The sequence below is a fragment of the Corvus kubaryi genome, unplaced genomic scaffold (assembly GCF_017639235.1).
Source record: "Corvus kubaryi isolate FWS band 111438036 unplaced genomic scaffold, C.kubaryi_AGA036_p1.0 72, whole genome shotgun sequence".
Taxonomy (NCBI): Eukaryota; Metazoa; Chordata; class Aves; order Passeriformes; family Corvidae; genus Corvus; species Corvus kubaryi.
Window position 1 is genome coordinate 4104372 of NW_024582060.1, and position 17009 is coordinate 4121380.

At 37.5% G+C, this 17009-nt stretch overlaps 1 protein-coding gene across 1 annotated transcript in view; it reads right to left on the bottom strand.

Annotated features, from left to right (window-relative positions):
• The window catches only part of PLCZ1 (phospholipase C zeta 1), a 45978-nt gene that overhangs the window by 7255 nt on the left and 21714 nt on the right, over positions 1–17009 (bottom strand). The window contains exons 7-10 of the mRNA XM_042050160.1: positions 14120–14347; positions 11813–11969; positions 10044–10160; positions 943–1115 (exon numbers count right to left, since the gene is read on the bottom strand). Coding sequence (XP_041906094.1) covers positions 943–1115; positions 10044–10160; positions 11813–11969; positions 14120–14347 — 675 coding nt within the window. The remainder of the gene's footprint in view (positions 1–942; positions 1116–10043; positions 10161–11812; positions 11970–14119; positions 14348–17009) is intronic.

Genomic DNA, 17009 nt, shown 5'->3' on the forward strand with positions numbered 1-17009 from the left:
CAATTCACAATTGGTATGCTTACGTCAGGACACTAAAATGTTCTTGATTGGGTGCATGCATTATGTAAGTATTTTATAATTGTCACTAACTATTGTTTTATCTCCACTATTTATTACTCTGAAAGAAACAAAATAGCAATTACACGCTAATTATATGCTAATTGAATAGCATTTATACAAGTGGTATTCTGTGTAATCAGAATTATTACTTTTTCATTGGAAAAAGGTAGTTTTCTAATTAGTGAACAATTATAATAAATCTACTTGACCTCAAAAAAAGGGCTTTTCTAACCATTTGTAAATGATACGTATTTCTAGTATTTTTAGGAAGTAAATCACATTATAATTTGGGAGAAGCAGAAATAATTCAAAGACTTATTTGAATTTCACACTTATAAATATCATTTTAGGATTATAAATAGTCTTTTATACATGCACAGGAAGATAATGAGACTTAAAAGAAGCATAAAGCTCCCTATCTTACCTTTAAACATTTCCATTTGTCAATTAACTTTACAATAGTGCTCGTGATATTATTGATATTGAAAGAAATAACACCTAAAGTTCACATTTGACTTCTGTGTTTTCAGAGTTCAGTTTCCACAAGCACAATTGACCAGTAGCTTGGTCAGCTTCATTATTTATATTTCTCCATACAGCATCATGAAAAATCATGTATTTTTGCAGACTCTTAGAGGCTCTGAACCCCTACATATTTTTAGCAAACATAAGTTAACTACAGATGAGAAAGTACCCAAGCAGCAGTTGACACCATATGAAAGTTTTACCATCTTGTTGAAAATATAATTAAAGTTCCCAACAACCAAGAATGGGAACAAAATGAAAAAGAAACAAAAAACCAATAGATAACAATTACATCTGAACTACATAGCATTTGTTTTCCCATTTTTATGGAACAAAGCAACACCTCAGTAATCTTACCCTTATTGACAGAGACATTGGTTTACTGTATCGTCCCACATTTTGGGGTGTAAATGTTGTATTGCGATCCCTCAAGAAATCAGGTTTCAGCACATAGCCACAGCCACCATTGTCCAGGAATTTTCCATCTTGCAATTCCATTTGTGTTCCTGGTGTTTGAAAGTTTAAGGCCACTGTAAAATTATATCAATATTGATTTTAGTGAATTAGGTTTGATAACATTTTATAAAACAAATAACAAAAAAAAAAAGCAAATGAGCTTAAGGTATGTCTATCTCTCAATTCATAGGTAAGATCCTGTTATTTCTCTTAAATTAAGTGATATTCAATAATGAATTATTCGTGCACAAAAGCAGTGCACTATTTAGAACTGCACCACATTTTAAGAATTACCCTATAGATCATTTTTACATTGCTGTATGTATTTACCCTTGTCTTTCTAAATTAGATCTTGGAGAATATGAAATGTGACATCCTTTTTCTCCGTAAGAACTAAATTCACGTCCCAGTTTCTCTACCAAGCAAAACCCTGCACCCCAAATCCGCTAACAAAGTTCTGGTGCAGAGTCAAAACCACAGGATTGTATCTAACCTTAGTTATGGTGCAGAATTCATCACAAAAACATCCCACCCAGAAGATCAAGAAGCATTATTATAATGTTAGAATATTCAGTACAAATATAAGTTTATAGAGGTAGAAGCAATTTTAAAAGTGTTCTTAAATTTATGTGAGCACATACTCTCTTGGAGATTAATCCTCCAGTACTGGTGATTATTGTAAGAATACACCTGATAGATTTTCCTTTCCTTGGCGGTTCACAACATTTTTGGTTTGCTGCAGCACCAATAATAAAATATCACACTTCTCATCAACAGGTTATTGTAATTCATGAGATAAAGCCAACACTGAAATAGACCCATTTAATGAAATTTTCCCCTATTCCAGTACATTGGAGCTTCCTGTCACATTCAAAATAGAAAATGCAGAAGTCAAATCAGCAATGAATTATGACCTTGTGAACCTATGACATGTGTTAAACAGAGAATGATAAAAAGTCGTTTACTTAAAATGATGGTTCGGTAGGAATGAAAAAAGAAGACTTTCAGCAGTTCAAGTGAGTCCTCATAATAATTCATGAAGACGACCTTATTACATGTTCCTGTGAGATAATATGAATGTATTGAATGAACATTTGACACAATTCAAAAATCCTAATCTCAAGTGGAAAACACACAAAATTGTTCTCACTGCAAAAATTATTTGTTCCTTCACTGTTTTGATGATCCTTTTAATACATTCTTTAGCAAACGACACGAACAGGAATGAAGCAGCTGGTACAATGGACCTGGTATTTGCACTACACATGTTTTCAGTGGGGTTACTTCTGAAGAGCTCAAGCCTGGTTCCGTAGTCTCAAAACCAATTAATGGCTGGAATACATGAAGTGCTCCCAGAGTGCATCATCTATTTAATCTGAAAGGAATCCCATCTGTGCTAGCTGAGATTGCTCTGCATCATGAACCAACATGCAGTAAGTAGGAACGATTAGAAACCTTGTCTAGAAAATCCCCAAACAAACAAAAAAACCCCAAAACAACGAAACACAACATGCACTCTTGCTTTGAACTAAATACTAATGTAGATGCAGACATGATTTTATATTAATATATGAAGGAAATTCGTTATACCTTTAACAACAGAAATCAAACTTCAGGGCATCCATACTGCCCATTGCACACCGTTGCCTTTTTTAAACAGGGTAAGTATTCTCTTGGTATGGTTTTGGCAGTGGTTCACAATTTGTTTTTTATGACTCAACACATCATCCAGAAACAGTCCCAAATTTGGTGTTATATGATGCTAGTCATATTTTAATACACTGAATCAAGCTGTGTGGCGGATGCTACAAGAGCTGCAATGCTGAGGCCCCTGGAAGTCTGATCTACAGATAAGCCAGGATCTCTCAGTCCACAGGTGATTCCTAGGCCACGCTTTCAGAATGTGTGGGTTTAAAAGTGCAACTGAAATTAGGCACATCGAACAGTCAGCTTCAAATAGCTGCTTCCACATGATGAACCAAATTACATGATTGCACATAATGAGACTATTGCTAAATTTACCAAGCTTTATAGGCGACTGAGCAGGAAAATCTGGTGTAACAACAGCAACAAGCAAACGAGAATACTTTATATTTTATCATATTAGGAAAATTACTTTTGCAACACAAGTGAAGGGCACTGCTATTATGGGTTCATATCTTCAAACATCAGCACTGTTTTCACTTAATTTAATTTGACCTTAGAACAAGTTAAAAACACATGGAACAGTAGTTTTAATTTACCTACTGGTTTCTTGGTATTGCAAGTTTGAACACGATTAAGCAAATGTGAGATTTTGTGTCATATTCTCTGAGATGCAAACCTGTACTAAAACTGTTTGCAAGGTTCATAGCTGCTTGGGGCCTCCCAGGGCAATGCTTTATGGTGTATTGATGCACAGTTTTTCTTTTTAATCAGGTGCAGTTATGGCCCTAACACTTCTTGAGAAATGGCAAGGATCATAAACTAAAAGCTATGCCTAGCAGCATGGGCTTAGCAACATCTTCCTGCAAACAACACTGAATTTCTACCCAGCATTTCATTTTAGCTTTGCTGAGTTCAAGAGCAGAACTGTCAATAACATCCTTTGTAATGTTGTTTTATGAAACAGTATAAATTTAATGCATGTATGAAGAGAGATTTAAACTGACAGTTTCTTTTGGAAAGAAGCCCAAAAGTGCTTGCAATGAAACCATCTGAGCAGCACATTAACTTAATGTATGGTTTTCATGAGGAAGTAAAGGCATCTGAAGTTTAGCACTGTGTACATTAAACTTTCTCCTCAGTCCTTTCATTAAGCACCAAAAGCCTTTTAATATTGACATCAAAATCAAAACAGCACAGCAAAATGTGGGCTTGGGGGACAATCTGAGCAAAGGAATTCCTCGGTGTGATTCTGGCACTTGAAATAAATTTAAGTCTTCCTAGAACCATCAGGCTAAATCCCCTTCAGACCAGACTGTTTAATACTCAAATCATCTTGCAAAGTACCCAAGCTGCCATGGCTGTCCCAGTAAGCCCCAGATGTAAATAACTTCATACAGCAAATGGAAGTTAAGAAATAGCCTAGCTCCAAAAAATGAACCAATCCATAGTACACAGAGGAATTCTATTTTTGACCCCAAATCTCTGAATGGCAAGCAGTTAAATGAAGTCAGTCCCACAACTAATTGCAGAACTAAAGACATTCTATATATTCAAATTCAGCACCTCCCATAAGCACCACCATTCAAGACATAATTGATTTATAGACTAAAAGCAAAAGTTTTTAAAACCAAAACGAGCACTGCGACTATGATTTGAAGGCAGTTGAGGAAAACTGTACATCTTTTGTCTGTGATCTTGTCTCTCAGTTAATATTCCTAGTGGGACTTTTAAATTGCCTTTTTTTTTTTTTTATTCCTTGCTTCCTGGTTCTATTAGCTATATTACAACCATAAGGTTTAATGTATTTTCTCCATTTAAATGGGAAGATTTTAAAATGGATAAGGACACATTTGTCACCAATTTTTCTTAAAATGAGTTACTTAATTGCATTTTATGCCATTTAAAAATGCATCTCAAAATATATGAATTTTATTCCATTTCAAAAAATATCCTATGCAAAAGGCACTCAGTGCCAATGTTCCTATCTCCATGATTTACCTCACTCATTTGAATCTAAAGAGATATAATAGATCACACTTTTATCAGCCTTGGTGCCATCCTCTCAGCTCTTTCCAATTGTCTATGTTCTTAAAGTGGGCCATTCACGATGAATGCAACAAAAATCTATGCCTTAGATATTCAAAATCTGAGCTGAATTCCACACAGCCTGGGAAATACTATTGAAAACAGGACCATATCCTAATGCTCTGGTATGTTGCCATTGGTTATGAGATGATCAATGTGATTGGATTTGAGGACACTGCTTTCATTCCACATCAGCACTCCAAGCTGGGCATGGGCTGTCTAGCTTTTCTTCTCACATGCAGGTCACAGCTGCACTCAATCCGTCCCTGCCCAAATTTACAGAAATATTTCTGAAGTCCAAGAAAGACAGAGAGAGACCATTTACAAGGGCATGAGAGGACAAGGGGGAAGGGTTTCAAACTGAAAGAGAGTAAACCTGTGAATAGGTGAGATCCAACCCAAACTTTATGAACAAGGACCTTGGTCTACTAGAAAAAAAAATAAAGTATACAATGATTGGTTCCACTAAAATACAGAGCAAGCCTATATGGACAGTATAATTTTTGCATACAAACTCTCACCTCCTTTCCTGGCAAAAAAAAAAATTGGTCAAACTGTACGTATTTCTTTCCTCCCCTTACATACTCCAAATTTTATTAAGCTTAATGATAATTTCTGGCTTTATTTTTCACCTACACATTTGAAATGGTTGTTTTTATTCTACAGAAAATTTATGAATGACTTACAACATGAGGGACTCTGCCCTAGGAAGAAGGACTGCTCCTCTGAGAACTGGGTAAATGCATAATTCTCTGTCATAACATGCTTAGACTGTGCAGTCAGTCTTTTTGTATTGTCTTTGGGCCAATTTAATACTGTTGCTCTAAAGACACTGCCATTAGAAATGTGAAGAATTCAGTCATACAGTTCATAATTTCTGACATTGTTCCTACTTAATTACAAGTAGTTCTACTGGAAAAAAGATGTCAGGTGATTAAGTCATCCATTGTCCAAGTATACCTGCAAGGGGTTTCAAGTAGGGATCCTCTCTCGTTCTCATGGGAAAAGTACCTAAAGCATTTCTGATAAATTATCAGATCTAAAAATCTAAATTGATTTTTGCCATCTACTTAATGTGTCAGTCTAAAAGTTACACTCCACTGTAAGTCTGAGTGTCTTTTGGTTGTCATTTGACCAATTTTACACCTGAAAGTTTTCCAAAATAATTTTTAAAATTTTCTTGACTTGTGATTCTTGGCAGAACAGTGAATACTATCAGCTTCTCTTTCCTGTTTTAGTCTGAGTCATGGACAGGTTGTAGAACAAGATCGGCAAGGACTTCAGAAACAATGTGTTCCTGCAATTTTTTTCCATCCTCCTTTAAAATTTATTAGACTTGACATAAATTATTTACTATTCTATTGGTTGTCTGCAGTGAAGACAACTGGAAAAACTGATAAAATGGAATTTCAATGTTTCTTTGCTTTTAAGTGAAAGTCCAGTATCTATTACACGCACCAAAAACTTCCTAAAAAGAAGCAGGTTACAGGGTAGCCCAAGGGCTTTGTCACAAACCTGGCAGCAGACACATTTCTGCAGAAGAAACATGAAACCTTCATTCAAAACAGCTCCCAGCCTTTGGAGCCATTCCAAAGGAAAGCTGAGTGCATTTGGGGAGCTTCATATATTGAATCTTATTGTCCCGCCTATCTTGTAGATGCCTACACATGAATTAACTGTACCACCTCACTGTTTGTGAAGAGCAAATCAATTAAGTTCAAGGGACAACATAACAAAAAAATTACTCCTCCAGTTTTCACTTCCTAAGGAGGCATTTTTTGACTATTAAAGCCAGTAGAAGACAGCAATAATACAGCTATTGACCCAGAGCCCAAGCATGGTCAGATTTGAGTCATTTTGATTTGCACAGGTGAGGCAGACCAAGATTGAAATTAGTTGGTTCCTTTTCCCTTGGGTGCTTCAGAGGTTAAAATCAGAACTAGTCAGATAGCTCTTAATCACTCTTTTAATGCATTATTTTTTACCATATTTTGTCATATTATTGCACACAAGATTGAGCCACAAAACAGATGTGACAAAATTGCCACGCTGCATTTCAGTGTCACAGGCCAAAACAAAACCTACAGTAAGAAGAGATCTGTCATACAAGTAGAAATTTCACAGTAGCATATAAATTTTTATGCATACTCCAAAAAGCACATATGGGATCTTCTGGAATAAAATTCTGTACCTGCCACACTGTGGCTTTCTCCTGTAACTTATGACATGTTTTGGTCATTCCTGTAGCATGCTTTGATACATGGATAACACTTCCTACTGCATGGAAATGCCGTATTCAGAAGGATATTCAAGTCTTTCTATTTTTATTCTCACCAAGGCTTTCTTTTGTTTCATATTTTTTTCTGTTTTTCTCAGTCAATATAAAACAACTGATATCAATTTATTTAAATAACTGTCCTGAATTTTCTTTCCCTGCATAAATCTTTACATTTCATTTTACTTAGTAAATAAAAAGGAGATATGGATACACCAAACCAGTTCTTTCCAGTGCCTCACTGCAGTTGTATGCAGAAGGCATACTAATTTTCACAGACTATAGAAAGTGGGAGTTTTTCCTCCATAAGACCTCTTTTTTCACAAAACCTCCTGTTCTTATGAGTCTCAATTTTCAGAGAATGGACAGGGAGTGCACAGGGATATCCAAAAGCTATTTTGTGGAAACTCTGTACTTTTTACTGAGGTTTTTAACTTGCCTTCCTCTGGAAATTAGGTTTACACAATTACATGTCTCGTCCTCGGCCCCAACAAATCTTGAGCCTGTTGGACCGTTTCATCCTGCTTTAGCTGAGTGCCAGGCTGCTCCAAGTTAATACGTTCCAAGCAATTTAGAGAAAATTGCTGGCAAGGTACAGAAGACAGCACTGTTTTGGGTCAATCACTGAGGGAAGTGAAGGAATAACTCAGTTCTCATAATTACATGATGCAGAGGCCTGGCAGGCAGTATGATATGTAGGTTTGGACAAAACCTGATATATTTTCTTTGCCCAGCCAGAAAAGTTATGGGTGTTAAAGGAACTTAAAGGTAAGCTTGCAGGTCTGGGGAGGAGAAGGGAGTTAAGAAGGGGAATAGGTGACATAAGAGAAACCTGAGAGTCCTTTGAAGAGTTTTAGGGAAGTGGTAGAAGGGACCTGGAGGGATTACTTCTGTGCATGGGGTGTAAAGTGCAATGGCAGGGAGACAGGAAGGGTGTGTGGATTATACAGACATGGGACAGATATAAAAATTAAAAAATCTGTGGTAGACCAGTGGAAGGACGTCAGCAGAAGATTCACTGAGATTCACTCACTTTGGGAGCTGCCTTGTGAAGAGCAGCTATATTTCTGCCAAACAGTTATCTAAAGCAGATTAGGGAATTAAGGATAGATCTAACATGGCTTGGAAATAATACATGTGGAGAATTGTTTTTAATTAGCCTATTCCCATGTGAAAATGGAGGGGTTTTTAAGTGAGGATGCAAATGAAGTGACCAAGAGGGCAGATTTAACCACTTCCTGCATATTTTTAATTCTTCCAGGAAGGGACCCAAATCCCCTATGCACTAAAAGTCATATGTTTTGCATACTAATGTTTAGAATGACTTCTCATTAAAGTATACTCTGAGTAAACAGTCAGTGCAGTAATTTTGAAGGACTTTGGTCCTGTCTGTGATCTAACAAATGGATATTCTTTGCAGAGATAAGTGTGGAGATTTACAGGCTAGAAAGAAAACTAGTAAATTGCAGCATGATAAGACTGGGAGATTAACTCAATTTTAAATTAAGGACCTCTGGCGAGTGCTTCCTCTAAGCATGAAACAAACTTACTAGTTTTTAATGGTAATATATAGTATAGATTGCAATGATAGCATACAGAGAGGGCAGCACCCCAGGTAAGTAATACAGACATCACACTTAGTGTGGATGAACCACAAGGACAGAATATAATCAAACCAATTTCACACAGTGTACTAATGAGGAGATACTTGGATAGCCCAGACCAAGTCCGAATCTGCACTGCAAGTAAGCATTTATAAGGACACAGAAACAAGTAAAATTTATACTAACTAGTAATTTTTGTGCTCCTTGTGTAGTTATGTAAATCTCTACCCCGGTATAAGTCAGGATGGAGAAAGTAACTTGTCACAGAAGATATATGGGGAGCTAAGAAAGGAAACAAGTGGAAAAGGAAGCCGGAACAAGGGCGACGTAAACTTTAGGGCCCTACAGGCAGAGTGAAATCTGTGCCTGTCCTTGGATGAGTGTGTATTTTAACATAACAAGGTGAGTCCATACCTTTCACCTCTCAAAACTGGGAGCCTATGGCAAAGTGCCCTGCTCACCCCACAGTCTCCCTCAGGTGGCCTTGGCAAAGACTCAGAATAAAAGACAGAATATATATGTGGATACAAAAAATATTCTGCTCGACTTTACCTAGGGCTGAAGAAGATGTAGCAGGCAGACATAGAAAAATAGTCTGTAACTGAGAATCTTTTAAACTGAAGAACAAACAGATGAAGGCAAAATTGTCTCTAAAGCCATTAAAAAGGACAGAATGCTTACAGGTGAGAGGTTTTTCAAAGTCTGCTGGGCACAGAAGTCATGCTTATTTTTAACAAATTCAAATTCAAGCTTTAAATAAAGAGAAGCAGAAATTATTGTTATTTCATTGCCCATGAAACTGATATGTTTTGTTCCAGAAATTAAGATGCTAAACGCATGTTGCATATGTATAAACCGTGGAGGCTCCCAGAAGCTCCCAGCTGTACCTGGGTTTTGTGCTGACCAGGAATGTTTGAGTGCTTCATTGCACAGCATATCCTGTTTTGGGAATTCTTGGCACCACTATCAATAGTTGTGCTCACATCTCCTGCACTTGTGCCACTCAAGTCACAGAGAGCCATTGAAAACCCACAAATCCTTCAGGAGAAACTTCCATTGCTGTGTAATGGAAGCTTAAAAATGCTGAATTGTTATTAGTGTTTTTCTTAACATCCAATTCTAAAAGGTAGTTTAAAGAAATTAATAAAATATAGTAAATGGGATATTTGGGATAAGAGACAGCTATTTAATGCAAAGTGATATTTGCAATTACTAGGGATAAAAAACTGACAGGATATGTGGGCTGAAGGAAACGTTTATATAACAAAAAAATTAAAATAATGCCACTGGGGGGAAATATGTAACCTACGTAACACCAAAACACTATAGGAAGCAAAAAACTCTTGTATCTGTAAAGGCTAGAATGCAATAGTCTCTGCAAACATACATACCCATTTGACACCCCACGTTCCAGAACTCTTGAGGATTATAATTTGAAGAGCTCATTCTTGTTCCCTTGGGGTAAATTCTTGTAATAAATCTTGTAGTATGTGAAATAAAATCTTTAGCTGATAAACAGAAGGATAAAATCTTCATAAGAAAACATTTATTGTTCAAGAGCTCCTATTTGAATAAATAATAAAAATACAAAAATTTGATCCAGCAATTTTTTTACACAATTATGTCAATGTATTCTATTTTAACATCAATATATGGACCACTCTGCAGTATTCCTAAAATCCTATTTAGAAACCTTAAAATTTTTGTGAGTTTGAATCTGATAGTATTTCTGTATATAGTGCAGACTTTTGTAAGTTCATTAATGAAAAATCATTCCTTCACTGAAATATTTTGTTTCTTCACCTTTTTGCAGGGTAAACATACGATTTCTACACTAAAGCCCACTGTGTTCTCACGGGAAACTAAGACACAGAACAGGAAACTGCACAAAAACCCCCTCATTCTATAATAGCTCAAAATGAAAAAAAAAAAAATATATCCCTAGATGATCTTGTCTTGAAGTTTAAATAAAATGACGAAATGATATTAAGGCCAGGGAAAAGCACATTTTCAAAAGCCACTTAAATTGTTCCTTTATAAGCCTCAGAAGATGTTAACTGTTCATGTACGTTGTTTTTCCTTCTGCTGGCAGTGTTCCCTCCCCTCTCATATGTAGACATAAATGACACAGATGTGGGAAACTTCAGATGACTTCTATCTACATGATTCCTTTTTAGCAATTAAACAAGAATCTACATTTCCAGGGTCATCTCTCTGATCTATTCCGTTCTCCTCTCATTTTTTGTTTGGCTAGGGTTTTTGTTTCATTGATTTTGGTTTGCTTTGTTGTTTGGAGGTGGGGCTTTTTTTTTGGGGGGGGGGGGGGTGGTGAGGAGGGGTTATAGAACTACTTTTATCTTGCCTAGATTGCTAGAGGAACCAGAGAGGACTGTCTTGAATGGCTGGCAAGTTCCTACTTGTTTTGATGCCGTTCAGCATCATTTGCCTCACCAGCCACCGAATCACCTCCACAAAGCAGTGGGTGGCAGCTGGGCTGGCCCCGAGTGAATGGGCATGTGGCAGACTCCATTGCCATTGTCATGGTCAGTGATCTCTGCTCTTTACACTCCCTCAGGGCTCTCAGCAGGCAGCTGGAGCTACAACAGCAGAGGCTGCACTGCACTGGCTGCACCAAATGGAGATGCTCCAACACAGAATGAGTTTTGAATAATCCAGCTTGGCTGGGATGAAAGGTCTGGTCCAGTGGAGCAAACTGCCTGCTCTAAGGTTTATCCACGCCATTAATGAGGACTCTCTTATCTGCAGTTGTCACCAAAGCTAGGCGACTGCCAAGCCAACTCCAATGAGTTTTCAGCCCAGATATGGTGGGGGGGTGAAATTTATTCCACACGTTTTCGACTACTGACGGTAACTTCTAAATTATTTGATGCAGAAAACAATGAATCAAAAGGCAGACATACATTTTGGAGACTGTGTTAATATTTGTTCTTATAAAAATACACAGAATTAAAACAAAGTTGAATTTCAATTTTCCTCACAAAACCAACAGAAATAAAAAAATGCTATGCAAAAGACATTTCTAAAACAGTGTTATATGAAGAACCAAATAAAATCAGACAAAATTTTAACTCTTCCAATGCCTAAGCAGTGAACCATAGCAACAATGCAACTTTTAACTGATTAACTCAAAAGAAATTACCTGAATGTCTTACAAGTTTTCGTGCTTGAGCCTCTCCAATCGAATTATTTTCATAGCACTGCTGATTCATCAGGGAATGCTCAAAGCTCACAAACTTCTGAGATTTGGTATAAACCACAAGGTCTGATAATGCAAGGGCAATCTTTCCCCTCTTCACCTAATAATCATCAGATGAATAATGGAATAAAAAAGTCATAATAATGCATATTTCATTATTATTAATATTAATAATTCAGAGAAACAATCATTTTGGATGCATAAAGCCTGAGAAAATATGTTACAGTTAATGAATTTAGTAAATATGACCTTTAATATTAAGATTTGATCCACTGAAAGAAACATAAGTTTTTTGTGTCCATGTTTATCATGGCAATCGTGGGGTGAGTGGAGAGATGCTATCGGTGCTTCCTAGCAGAATGTTCTTCTGGATAGCTTCACAGTTTTCCTGCTTCTAAGACTTGTTTGTAAAATAACATAATTTTTCATGGTTTTTAATATTACTCATTAAAAATATACCTCCAACTTTCTATTCATAAAGACATAAAGTATTAGAAAAGATCAGCAGCATAAACTCAACTATAAAATGTAGAATAACAGGAGAGTATTATACTATGCCAAACAAATTAGTCAATATTCCTCTAAGCATTGCTCTGAAGTTAGGAAAACTCTTTTCTTCTTGATTAAGGCAGAAATTTCTCTCACCAAAATCTTAATTTAGTCTTGTTCCATTACCAAAACAAGCAAAAGTGACTGAAGTTTTACCAGGGTCTTCTCTCTTACAGTGAGGCACTACATGACCATTTTTCATAGCATAACTTGTGAGCTAACCAGGGGCAGTAGCCAGCAGAGAGCTGATGATGCTAATCATGTTTACATTCCATTAAAGCTTTCGAAGGCAAATTCTCATCTGACAAAATAATAGAGATTGCCTGCTCGTGGATCTTAAACTATGCAAAGTTCAAGTTCATTAATTATTCTGGGGCTATGTCCCATGAGGAGCAACAGGAGTCCACTGCCATGGAAATCCTGAAAAATACAACTCTCTGGAGGCAGGCACTGACACAGGCAAAGCCAGCAGCATCACTGGGGTGTCTTGGCTGTGGATTCTCATGTTCTTCCTGCCTTCCATAAACCTGTATAGTGGGACATCAAGAAAAATACTCCAGCAGAGCGGGACCCTGGAAACCACTTTCTCTTCTGCCTGTGAAACATGAGCAGATACTTTTTGTTGCTGCTGTTAAGAGTATGTGGAATACATTCTGGTCTGTAACATGATCCTACAAATATACTTGAAACCTATTATCTAGAAAGTTGGCCTTTCCTCTTCAAAGAAGACTCCTTCCTTCCTCAGAATTTTTCCTTACTATCTCTCCATATCAGATGGAAAGAGAAAGAAGCAAAGACCTTGACCATCAAATCATACAAAGAAAAGAGACATTGCCTCTCAGCAACAACTCTGGGCTCTGAGGAGCATTGCCAGTTTAGCCATGTTCAGGTAATCAGAGCATGATGTGCAACAGTGAATGGATACATCTTAAAAAACTTGAACAAAGCTGTTTGAACCCTGATGAAGCAACAGATTTTCCATGGTAGAGAATTATACTTGGTTAAAAAAAGGTGTAAGTTTAATTTGAATTCTAAAAAAGGAGATTACACCCAATTTTTACACTCTAAGAAATAATACTTAATGTTAAGTGTCTTCATGATAAATGTAAAAATACCTTTTCGATTCTAGGTGCTGAAAAATGTTTCAGCACAACCAGGAATGTGCACCTAATTTAATGCAAAAAATCCAGAACAGAAGAAAATAGGGGAATCTATCTATCTATCTACCTATCTATCTATCTCAAAAACAGACTGGTGGACTTGGGGAAGAAATAGTTTACTGTGTTTGTTGTCATCAGGAACTGCTATAAGTGTTCTCTATACATAATTGCAGGAGGGCCATGGGACAAACAAAACACTTAGGTAACTTCTTCTTAAATCTGCTGTTGTGCTGAGCACTTGGGACAAGCACAAGCCTTGAAAGAGGAAAATGCAGTTGAAGTTCAAGATGAGAGCACAGGGAGGGGTTGCTTTTTAGTTGGATACTAAAATGTGGTCCAGTCTGGCTTTTCTTATAACAATAGGAAAACTCTGAAACCTTGAGCTGGAACATGTAATTTCCAAATGCACTGAACGTACTAATTTTAAAGTTTATCTTTTAAATTTAGTCTCTATTTTAAGATCATATAGCCTTTTTTTTTTTTTTTTTTTAATATCTATATTAATGGATAATTCTCTATATTCAATTGAGGCAAAAGTTACCTTTGGTTTTTTTTGAGGTGGGGCTGAAGATCTACCATCTGCTCTTCTTTTGGTGGAACTCTTTGATCGGTGAAGTGGTAACGTGTCATCTGTGTCTTCGTCCTCAGACAGAAATTCAGAGTCAGACAGTTCCTCTGTCTCACCAGTATTGTCATCGTACATCCTGAGCATGCTTTCCTCAATTGTTCCAGCTTTTTTGTTTTTTATCAGAACTTTGAATTTTAATGCCTATAGGAAAGAGGTTAAACAATAGTAACTAGAATTATGTAGGTTTTCATGTCTTGGTGTTATTTAACCCATGTCCAAAGTTGTTTATTAAGTATAATAAAGTGAGCTAAAAAAATGAAGCAAAGATAGATACAAGTAAGGCAGAAGCCAAAGCCAAATAAACCAAAGAGAATCTGGGGATCAAAGTACACAACAGAACGTGACTATCTAACCCCATGACAGGAAAAAAGGCTCTCCACCACAGATACACAGATGCTGAAACTATGAAAAGATAAAAGTAGGAAGAGTCAAAGGTGATAGCCAAGCAAAACATAAAAGGTGTATATTTTTACTATGCCTAAATGTACTTAAATATACATATACACAATTGAAGACTTGTGTCTGATATTAATTTGCAATGTTTTGCTCTATCACTGAGGCTGCAGGACATTTGTTATTAGATTAGTGCCTATGTGCACATCTGTCATGTGTGCCAGATTAAAACTTTTGTTTATAGCTTGCGTTATTTTACAGTAGATCCTTATGCTGATCTTACCTGGCCAGGGAAACAACAGTCGGGTGATTTTGCCTAAGCAGTTTCCCTATTTTTAAATGGACATGTATCAACTGCCATACTACATAATGTAGTGGGGAAAAAACATCATTGAATTATATCAATTCTAATAACATGGCTTTCATCTATGCAACAGAATCCTATGAGTACATATTTCACTTAGATTTATGAAATAATATTAATAGGGGTGCTGCTATTATGTAGCAGACATTCAACTTTACATCTGTACACAGGAGCTGCCAGTGAGTAACAGGACTTACTATCACTCTTGAATAAAGTGATCCACAAAAATATTCCTTAAATTTCCTATGCCCTAGTGAAAAGAAAGATTGCACTACTGGGAGTGTGGCAGGAACTGGGAACAACTAAATTCACAATAAATGAAATGTAACTGAAATGCTGTATTTTAAGGTATCCATTAAGTAAATATGAAACATATGGATGATGGAAACATATAAACCCAAAATTTTGTAATGGAAACTACAGCCATCGGCAAGGATAGAGACATTCCATTTATTTCCATTGCTCATAATCCCCTCATTGCTTCAGATCTCATATTGGTAGCTTGCCAGGGTGCCAGTGGGATGAGGCATCCTATGCCCAATATCTATCACTGCCATGTTGCTGGAAGGTTTGATTAGTCTCTCTTCACTGGAACTCAGAATAAGGATGCCCTTTAACATTTCCTTCATCTCTTATTGATGCACTCGTTTTTTTATTCCTGTGATATTTTTAGAAGAGTTTTAATATGATTAATGTTACTCCTATTTTTTAAGAGTTCTGAATTAGCCTTTAAGTGTTCACATTTCCCAATATTTAAAATCAATTCCACCCACTTTTGATCTTGTATTTTGTTATTCACAGAAAGACTTATTTTACAAATGGAAAAAAAAAAACCCAGACCTGGTATACAAGGGAAGGAAAAACTTTCTAAGGTTACATTACTGCCTCCTATATGCAAACTTCTGTAAGTAAGAAAAGACCATATGTCATGGGTTAGCAAGCATAGTCCCGGAAGTGATGTTCTCGCAAAGGGGTGCTTACAGATTCCCCCATGACCTGACAGAACCTATCAGCTGGCCAGTTTGAATATGGACAATTCTTTAAGCCACTTAAAATTGTGACCGCCTCTGTGATCCACGCTTAAGAATAGACAACACCCCCCCCACAGGTCTGTCTCGTTTCCGTGCTAGGACAGGTGGTGGCGGGCCCTGTGTGGGGGTCAGTGGGCCTGGCCCAGGCCCTGCTTGGGCCAGGCTGGGCTGGGTCACGGCCATCCTGGAGCCGATGGGCCCTGTTCCACCCTCGGAACGCCCCCACAGCCCTGCTGTGGGCAGCTGTAGCGGCTCGGCTTCCCCCCCGCCCCCCCCCCCCGCTGCCATAAGCCACATTCCAGCTGCAAGGCCTAGGTGAGATTAACCCTTTTAGTGCTGTGAAGAGCTGAAAACCTGAGGGAAGAGAAAGAGGAGATGCTTAAAGCTGAAATTCTGTTGTGAAGCTATGGTATATCAGAGTATCCCGTTGTAATTCCATGAAGATATGGGGGGTGGAGTGTTCAACTCGTGAGCAGAAGCACCTGCACTGAGATAGGCAGATGCTGACGCAGCTGTAATTTCATGAGAAGTTTGGACAGGGAGAGATGGAAGCGATGAGGACTTTTGCTCCAAATGGGAAAGGAGAAAACCTCAGTTCCTAGAGATGCTCCCAGAGATAGTCCTAAAGATGAAGATGAGGAAGACCCTTTGCTCCCAGGGAAGGAGAAGGGCCTCTGTTCTTGTTTCTGAATGGCTCAACCTTAAAATTGTACCCCAAAAAACTTCAAGAGTGGACCCTCGAAAGCAGTTGTGGGAAAAGCTGCAAGTCGGGGGAAGGGACTCGCATGCGAGCAGAGAGACTCCTCTTCCTAAATGGACTGAACAAAGTTATTTGGAAGTGGGCGGCTGGCTCGCTGTGATAATGTTTTCATAGCATGAGCAAGAGACTCCTCTTCCTAAATGGACTGAACAAGGTTATTATGGCAGTGGTAAACAGACTGAACATCTCAAGGGCTGTCTTTTTACATTGTCAGTGGGAGAAGGGAGGAAGGTGGGGGGAGGAGAGTTCTGAAGG